Genomic DNA, 10,141 nt, shown 5'->3' with positions numbered 1-10,141 from the left:
AGTTTTGGAGGAAAAAAGTTGTTGCCTTGATTTTCGGCAACTACAATGGTAGCTGAAATCTAGGTTTATAAATAACATGTTATTTATCTTGGCAAGCAACATGTTATCTGTGTATTTTTTTAGGATAACGTCATTTGTTCTTTTAAAATATCAAAAATTAAATAAAAATAAGTTTAGATATATAAGTTTGGACTTGAAAACCCACCCACACGTTCATGTCTATAGGCTAGAACACCTTTGCTAGTTTTTTTGCCCTCTTTTGTCTTTTTTAATATATATATATATATATATGTTTTGTATAAATTTAAGATAAAAAAATATTTTGCCCGATTGAGCCCATAATTTGAACTGCGAGTTTGACAAGATAAGTTACAATATTTAAGGAATTATTTTTTTTTCTTTTTTAATCAATACCTTTTCTATGTTTTTTTATAAAATAAGTTTAAAATTTATGTTTTGTCGTTCATATGTGAGTTTTTTTATTTCTTTATTTATCTTTTTTTGGATAGAGATTTTCTTAAAAGTATGTTATATGTATCTAATTTTTGAAGAGATTTTTTCGGTTTATCTATTTTTTTTGGTTTATCTATTTTGTATAGATCAACTTACTTTTTAAAATAACGATATTTTTTCTAAATAATATTTTTGATATATACAGCTTTGCATAATTTGTTTTCTTTTATTTTATCAATTAATTTAATATATGTGTTTATTTCTATTACAATTTAATTACATAAATAAAAACATATTTGAATTAATAACATTTAGCAAACACAATAGGATAAATGTTCTGTTTTGCAATATTAAATATATTAATTTATATTTATTTTTTAATTTTTTTAAATTTATTTTTAGTTGTCATTGATGAGTTTTTTATTTATTTATTAACACACATACTTCTCAATTTATTTTATTATATATATGCGTAAACTTTTTGATTTACACTTATAATTTTTTAACTACAAAAATATATCGAAAAAGACTATATATAGAATTTTTTATGAAAAAATAATATTTGACCCGTGGCATAACACGGGTTAAATAACTAGTAAAAACTAAATCAGTAAGGGGAAAGTTAGCTATGAATTTCTGATTTTGTCTTTTTCACAAAAAATACTTAAAATTAGATATTAGGGGTTTCACAATGCTTATTAGTTACTATAATATTGATAGAGGAAAAATAATTATTAAAAGCAAAAAATTAAAACTAGTATTAATGAATTTTTTTATATTTTTACAATATTGTTTTCATTATTATCAAGTTAATTAAAAAAATAATATTTAAATAAAAATATATATAAAAGATGGATGATGCATCTCAGAGACTTATATGCCTTTTAGGTGGTGCATCTTGATAGCAAAAATTCTCTTTCCTTTTTCTTTTGAGGTGATGTATATGATTTGTGGTAATATGGTTAACTACTCACAATAATTTTTTTTTCTCTTTATTTTTTTTCCTTCCTTTAAAATTTGAGTTGGCCGTGTAAGTTTTCACAGTGCCACTTACGTTTGAGTTGGCCATGTAAATTTTTATAGTGCCACTTAGGTTCTTTCTTCTTCTTTTTATTTCTTGTCATTTTATAAAAAAAAATATTTTTTTCAATTTTATCATTACATCTAATTTTGGATATGTTATTTTTTTTTTCAAATTGGTTTTCATTTATTTGATTGGTTTTTTTGTTTATTTTGTTGAATTGATTTTTCTTTTCAATTAAAACCTTCAATCAAAATTTTGTTTTTATTTTTTATTTCAATTTTTATTCTCATTATTTTATTGTTTTGATTTTTTTATCTTTTTGTTAAATTGATTTTTCTTTTTTTTTCAAATTTTAATCAAAAATAAGATTTATTTTGTATTTTAATTTTGATTCTTATTTTTTTAATTGCTATTTTTTATTTTGAATCCTTTTATACAATTAAAATTGTTTTTTCTTTTCAAATTCACCATTCAACATTTAATTGATTGAAAATTAGACTTCATATTTTTTTTCAAATAAGGTGCTTTTGATTCAATGACCTGAATTATGAATTTAAAAGTTAACGTAAATTGACATTGTTTTTTTTTGTTTTACTTATTTACTTTTTTGCTTTCATTGTTTGACATTGATTTTTTAAAATGAGCTTTAATATTTTGTTTTTTTATCAAGTTATCTCAATTTCACAACCTAAATCAGAGTTTAGCGGTATAACCAATGTTTTAAAAACGGCCTGGCGAGTTGACCCGGGATCCGACCGACCCGGGTATATGGCCAGGCCAGGTCTAATAAAAAATAGGTTGGGAATTGGCCTGGTTAGACCCGGTCGACTCGGGACCCGGACAGGCTGGTCAAACCCGGATGAGACCCAAGTTTATTTTTTTATATATACTCATGACCGAAATGACGTCGTTTTGGCCTTTTACAATTAAAAGGCCAACACGAGAAGAGCAAAGGAACGAATGCAGAAGTGAGAAGACCTAATTAATTTCAAGAAATCTTCAAACCCATTTCAGCCACGAAGAAGAGCAAAGGAGCAAAAGACTCTTAAATCCTTTATCGTCGTTTCAAATCTAAGAATAAGATTAGATGAGTGTTACTTGTTTCTTATTTTCGATATCCTCTGTTTCAAATTGAAACATCTTTTAAATATTCTTCCCTCTATTGAACTTGCAGGAGAGCTTTGTTATAGTATAACAGTGACATCGATTCTTCCTTCTGTTGACTCATTTGCTTTGAATTGGTAGGCTTGCAGTTCCATAGGTATATATTTTATTTTCTCTATTCTTTTATTTTTTTACGACTTCAAATGGTCAAAGAACTGAACTTTGTTGTGAATATTGATGTGAATATTTTGTTCGTTCTGCTTCTACTTATGCAATTAGTTGTTATTGCTTCTGCCCTCTGTTGTCCCTGTTTGTTTGCTTTTGCTTCTGTTAATGCTTACCAATTTGCCATTAATTTTGTTACTGTTCTGCTTAAGTTGAATTTGATGTCCCTGTTTGTTTGCTTTCGCTTCTGTTAATGCTTACCAATTTTGTTTATTGGACTTGTAACTGTAAGTGTATATGTTCACATGGTTATAGAAGCGTAGGCTTTCTTTTTCAACATAGACTAATTTTTCACTACTGTAAGTGTAAGTTTTTCTAGGGGGTTGACCTGGGTCAACCCATCTAACCCGTAACCTGATCACTTGACCTGGTCGATGACCGAATCGGGTTTCGAAACTATGGGTATAACCTAGGTTGGCTCAATCCTAATTATCAAGGTTACAAGTTTGCAAAGATAACTTAAGGTAACCCGAGCCAATTTTTTTATCCAATTACATCCTTCTGTATTTAATGGATTGTGAATTAAATTATATTGTTTGTTACTTTTGGAAAAAAATATTTTTTAAGTTATCATGATTATTTTTTATTATTTGATCATTTTGAGATGTCATTGTCTATTTCTTATTGTCTAATTAAAAATAAAATTAACTTACTTAATCTAGTCAATTCTATTATTTTTTTCTTTAAAAAATATTTACAATAATTAACATCGTTTTTTACATAAAAAGAAATCTAGCACTAGAGTATAGCATGGGTCCACACCAAGCGTCTCCTTACCCAACACTTATATTATCTTTCATGAGAGAGAGATCATGCTTAATGATTTGCACATAATTAAAATATTAAGGGTGAATATGTTGTTATCAAATTTACTTATGGTGAGATTTTTAAAGTGAGATTCTTAAAGATAGTTTTTTTTTAAAAAAAATTGATAATTTGGTTTTTAATTTTTTTTCTAGTAAGGCTAGTTTTTAATTTGGTTAATCAATAGATATTTAAAAAAAAATATTAGAAAAAGCTATGTTTGTGATGAAATAATATTGAAATGAAATGAATAAAAAAATCTACTTATATTGTTTCTTTGTAATGTTTGGTATGGGAGGTTATCATATAAATTGCAAATATGTGAAAAAAATTGTGTAATCAAGATTCAATTCTTAAACTTTAAAATGATTTTGAAGAATATGAATCTTGTAAATTGGCTAAAAGTTTTTTAAATTTTTTTTTAAAAGTGTTGGGCATAATTCTAACTTACCAGAACTTCTATATTGATGATTCTTTAAAATTTTAAAATGCTTGGAAATTATTTTTTATCATGAATGATCATTGGGTTCCTTTCAATCTTCCATTCTATTCTTTATAATTAAGGATTTCAAGAGATTTTAGGGATGGGTGATAAAAACTGGTTTTCGTGTAGAAATAATATTTTTTATTCGATTTGATTTTTATTTTAAAAAATAATTAAAATTGAATATATATATTCAAAGGTTTTCATTTTAAAAAATAATCAAAATTATTTTTTTAAAATAAAATTCAAATTCAAAACTAGTTAAAACGGACTGATTTCGGAACAGTAAAACTCGGAAAACCCATTCTTATCCTTTATCTCACTCACTGACTCACTGTATTGATCCAACCTTTTTTCCTCCTGGAACCTAGCAACGCAAACCCAACAAATTAAAAAGCACCATTAAAAGTAACCAATGAGGGCCTTGCTCATCTTGTAGAAGCAAAAGATTCAAATGATTCTACTGATGAAAGGGAAAAAACAGTGTCGTTGGAGTCGGAGGCCATCTCGTCATGTAGGATAATATGGTCCTCGTTAATCTCAGATGTCTGACCTAGATGTTCCTAACAGAAGTTTATTGATGGCTGTCTTTGCAGTTTCAACAAACCATTCATCCTCAGGAAGTGCATTCTGCAGAAAAAAGTTGGAAAAATAATTGCCAGGAAGAATAGCAGTATTCAGTGGAAATGAACTGTGAGTACCTTTGTGGGTCCATGCCTCTAGCTGAGAAGGTCCTGATTGCTCGAGCAATTATAGCTGATGCAATCTATTGCAGATGAGAGACGAGAGAGAGAACAGAGCGTGATGGAGGAGATGAGAGGCAGAGAGAAAGCTTGGGGGCTGTTATTTTTGGGTTTGATTTGGAGTTGGGACTTGAGAGAGATGAGAGGCAGAGATAACGAGCTGGGTGTTGAACCGGTTTGTTCTAGTTTAATCGATTTGGGATATTTAAAATCAAAACCTAATTGTAAATTTTTAGGTTTTCTAATAGGTTTTTTTTTCCCCTCGGTTTATTGTTTTTTATTTTCTTAGTTTAATTGTTTTTATTCATTTTTAATTTCTTACAAAAATAGTTTTTTTGAGATTTTAATAACAAAAATATTTGTTATTATATGTATGATAAATACTTAGATTTATGTGAATCTTCTGGTTTGGGTTGTTTTAGAATTCAATTATAACATTTTTCCTTTTTGCTTCGGATAGTCTTTTTCTAAGCAAGAAAAAGATTTTTATAATCAATATTAATATCTATAATTAGTGTTTTTTTTAACAACATTTAATAATAAAAATATCATATGCTTCTAAAAGATAGTCCTCCATCAATTTATACATAATATTATTATTAATATAACCATTTTTTATAATCAACATTAATATTATAATTTAACATAAAAATATTATAATTTAACATAAAAATAGATGATAGAAGATCTTTTAATATATTAGGAAGATGATGGTTTTAGATTTCCACTTCAAGTATTTATTTCTAAAACAAATCTTAAAGTGAGTTGGGTCTAACAAGATATCAAACCTATAAATATTTGGGTTTAGGGTGTAATCGTGTTTAAGAAAATCAGGTTCGGTAATATACCAAACTCCCAAGTACTTGAGTATTTCACATAACCGAATCCAAAAAAATTAGATTTGAGTTGTCTAGTAATACATCAAAAACATTTAAATTTAGTGCATAGCCAAATTCATGAAAGTTAGATTGGTAAAATACCAAACTTATAAATGTATAAGACAAATATGCTAAAAAAAAAAAAGCAATATTTTTATTTTATTTTTTATTCTAAATTCAATTTTTTTTTCGGTCATTTCTGGTAATGAGTTTTTATAAAGAATGACCTTTTAGTATGTAGTGTATTGATACATCATATATATTGATAAATGTGAATTTAAAAATATTTTAAATACTCAGGGTAATCATTCTTTTTTAACTTTCATTGATAACTTTTCTACAAATTCAAATGTTTTTACAATAAAGCATAAAAGTGAGGGTTTTGAAGAAGACAACTAGTTGCTTTAAAAAAAGTTGCAAATAGATTTGATAAAAAGAAGAAAAAGAAGAATAGTTCAATCTGATAAATATATGGAATATGGTTCAATTGATTTTAAATATTTTATTCAACTTCATGGTATCCTAAAGTTGTAGATTCATGTTCATTCTCATGAGACGATTTAGTAGGAAGGCAGAATAATATTTTGATTAATTTACTAAACTCCATGCTTATTAGTTTCTGTGCTCTTGAGAACTTACAAGGAAGACTAATATTTAGATTAATTTACTAAACTCGAAATTATTATAAATTGTGAAAGAGTTATAAACCAAGATTGATTTATTTTATTTTTTAAAACAAGAGAGTGGGGTTATTTAGCTTTTTTGTAGATTGCCCAATCTAAAAAGACTAAAATATGTCAATTAAGTTTATGCTTTGAGTAGTAAGACTTGTAGATTTTTTTTTATATTGATATTAGAAATATTATTAAATCATTGGATGCTATTTTTAAAAATAAATAAATTTTATCTTAAAATAAAAATAATAAGGTTACAAATGTTTTTAAGCAAGTGTTGAACATTTTTTTAAAGATTTGACAATGAAAATATTCCGAAACAACAAGTAAAACAATGGATAAACTTATGGGAGGTTAAGATTTAATCCAATTAAGCTTAGTGTTTAATTATATTTGTTAATTAATTCTACAAAGCACTAAGCTGCATGGGTAATTCATGCTAGCCTTTTTCTACTATTCACTCTCTCACGGATGTTTGTGGATTGTAATGGTCAGAAATTTTAAAATTTTTAATTTGACTCTCCAACCTTTTTCACATAATCATGTTATTCTGAGCTAAAATTAGTATTTAATTATATATTTTTTTTTTAAATGAAAGGTTCAACTAAAAGGCATAGGATTAAAGTGCAAATGGTGGATCTTAAAATTTCATTTAAAAAGTTAATTTTAGTTTTTTATTTTCTTTATTTATTAGGTAATGAATCCCTTTAGTTTTTTAAAATTTAATTTCAGTATCAAACTTTATTTTTTTCAATTTAATACTTTTTTGTTGTTTCATATGGAAAAAAAAATTAATTGACTAACATGTCATCTATTATTTTTTTTTAAAAAAATGAAGCAAACAATAAATTATTTGTTCTTAAAAAAAATAAAAAGACAAATCTGGATTCACAAGATGAAAGGCACACACATCAAGGTATTTTTAAAATGTATGAATCTACATTGTTGGATTATTTTTGTTTTTTTTTGCTATTTTATTCTTGGTTTAAAATTCTTTAATAAAACAAGTTATTGAACCCAATTGAGTTCATTATTGTAATACTAGATTTAACAAGTTAATCCATAACATTTAGACTATTATTTATTTTCTTTATTTAATAATTTTTTTGTTCTTTCATTAAAAAAAATATAATTTTATATTTTTTTATTTAACTCATACCTAACAAAATACTATTCCACCTTTATTGTCAATTATCTATCTTTCCTGTCTCAACCTCATATGCCTATTATAGTTTTTTCTTTTTTACTTTTAAAAAATATTTTTTTATACAAAAAAATCATGCACTCTATTATTATATAATTATATCAAAATTAATCTTTAAAATAAAAAATTATTGAATTCAATAACTCACATGAATTTCATTATAGATTTATTTAATTAACTTTAGTTCACTTTATTTTTTTAATCAAATGCTATTTTTTTACTTATTTAAACTTTTATCATTGAGTTAATCAAATATTAAACTTTTTAATTTGTTTTTTCAAGATTAATCTCACAAGTTTTACAAATTAATCTAAGTTAACCTAAATAAATTAAATATTTTTTTATCTCAATAATAAATTGAAATATTGTTTAATTTATGGTTAAAATCTATAATTTTTTTAGAAAACACATTATCAATATCTAAATATTTTTATTTTGAACAAAAATTGTTTTTTACTACAACCTGGCCAGTAGCCAGTGTGAGTGCTAATTAATGTGAAAATATGTCTCTAATTTGATGGCACTAAAATTCTCACAATGGAATGGTGGTATATTAATCCTCTAGGCAATTTTCTACGGTTCATTTCCATGTGATTTCCTTAAAAAATTATATTATATTTAAAAAAATGTAAGAAAATTACTATGTTAATACTATGTACATAGAGTATTTATATAGCATATCATGTTATAGATATTCAAAGAACTATAAAGGACGTTTATTTTTTATTATGATATAGTTGTCGGATCCAAAACTCAAAATTATTAAGTTTAATATAATTATTTAACCCAAAACTTGATATTCTTGAGTCTAACCAGGTCACAAGATTCAACTAGATTTAAAAGATTTAAGTCTAGTATTATTGTTAAATCTAAAACATTTTAAATATTTTTTATATTTTTATTATTTTTTATATTAAAAAAATTATTATTAACATGCTATGGATTATGAGTCAATATGCTAATAATTAGATAATTACTTGAATATTAAGAAAAGAAAATAGCAATTTCATTAATACCAAACCAAAAACAAATAAATCACATATATACATGTAGAGAAATCAATTTTTATTGGAAAAAACATCTAACAGATGATATTTAGGCAACAACTAATGATTTGAATGATAAAAAAAAGTTAAAAATTATCAATTTTCTTAGTATATATGTAGAAAGTTATTTCATCTCGAATACATAAATGAGCTTGAGTTGCCATAAATCAACAAGAGATTGAGCCAAACTACTAGGTCCCATTAATAAAAGATCCAGAATGTCTCAATATCCTACAATTAGGTAGAAACGACCATCAAACTTGTACTCAAAAGGAGAAAAACCTCAATGAACGTGAAGAATAAATAGTTGACACATGACTCTACTACATGCATCCATGTTTTAGTTTCCGTGGCCAAGTGTATGTTTTTTTTTAATTAATGTGAGTGTTTTTAATTAATAAAAACCTTTTGGACTAATTAATATTTTAATTAATTTTATAAATTTTAAAATTAATAATTATATAAATTTTTGATGACTTTAAAATTTATAAAACTTAAATCGGTAACTTCCAGAAATAAATTTAGAATTTCACTAATTAAGCTACTAATTGTGTATTTAATTTTATGGTGCAGTATATTTTTTTTAAGTGTTTTTTATTTAAAAATATAGCAAGATGGTTTTATTTTTATTTTCTTGATATTAATATATTAAATCTATAAAAAATATTAATTTAATATATCTAAAAATAAAAGCTATCAAACTATATTAATATATGTGTTTTATGTTTTTTATTTGATAATTTTTAGCTACAAGACTTTCATTTGACGATGGTTTCACCGGAAGCGGTGACCGGAAAGTGAAAGTTTATTAATTTCTCCTTTTTTATATATTTTTCTTCTTCTTTATTTTATTTTAAATCACATGATTGGTTTGAATATTTTGCAATTGATCTTAACGAGTAAAGGAACAGAGAGAACGACAGAAGAAGAATCTAATCTTACCTGCAGATGTGGGCTTTGGAACTTATGCCTTTTATTTTCAACTCTTCTTTTAACAATATTAATTATAAAATACACCTTATTATTAAATTATTAAATTATATGAATATTAAAAAAATGGAAAACCAAGAGTACATCTCAGATACACATCGTTTTGCATTGTAAAATATAATATTTTTTAATAAAAAATACATAAAATAATAATTTCTTATAATTTTTTATCTTTAATATATTAAAATTATTTTTTATCTTTAATTATTAAAAAATATTAAAATTTTTTTTTTAAAAAAAAAAAAAAAGCTGAGCTACACCACGTCGGCCACTTTCTGCTCTCCATTGTCAACATCACCAACCGCATATCTCATCCGGGCCCCATGAAAATGCGGTCAAATCAGTAAGTAGATCTCAGCTGGCCGAAATGTTTTTTACTGAAAAAATATATTTAAAAATATATTTTATGGCCGAAATGTTTTTTACTGAAAAAATATTTTTAATATTAATAAAAAAATAATCTATAAAAAGTCCAAAAAATAATTAATTTTTTTTAAAAAATAATGTTTGCG

General features: G+C 24.9%; 1 protein-coding gene across 1 annotated transcript; it reads right to left on the bottom strand.

Annotated features, from left to right (window-relative positions):
* Positions 1 to 4,503: 4,503 nt before the first annotated feature.
* On the bottom strand, positions 4,504 to 4,844 carry LOC105111527 (exocyst complex component EXO84C-like; the record flags this gene model as incomplete). Its single annotated transcript, XM_011006906.1, is given in 2 exon segments — positions 4,504 to 4,630; positions 4,632 to 4,844. Coding segments are annotated over 2 exon segments (321 nt in total), but the record flags the coding sequence as incomplete, so codon positions are not given.
* Between the last annotated feature and the right edge of the window lie 5,297 nt (positions 4,845 to 10,141).

The sequence above is a fragment of the Populus euphratica genome, unplaced genomic scaffold, assembly GCF_000495115.2.
Source record: "Populus euphratica unplaced genomic scaffold, PopEup_1.0 scaffold301.1, whole genome shotgun sequence".
NCBI classification, from domain to species: domain Eukaryota; kingdom Viridiplantae; phylum Streptophyta; class Magnoliopsida; order Malpighiales; family Salicaceae; genus Populus; species Populus euphratica.
This window is presented reverse-complemented; position numbering and strand designations above follow the sequence as displayed.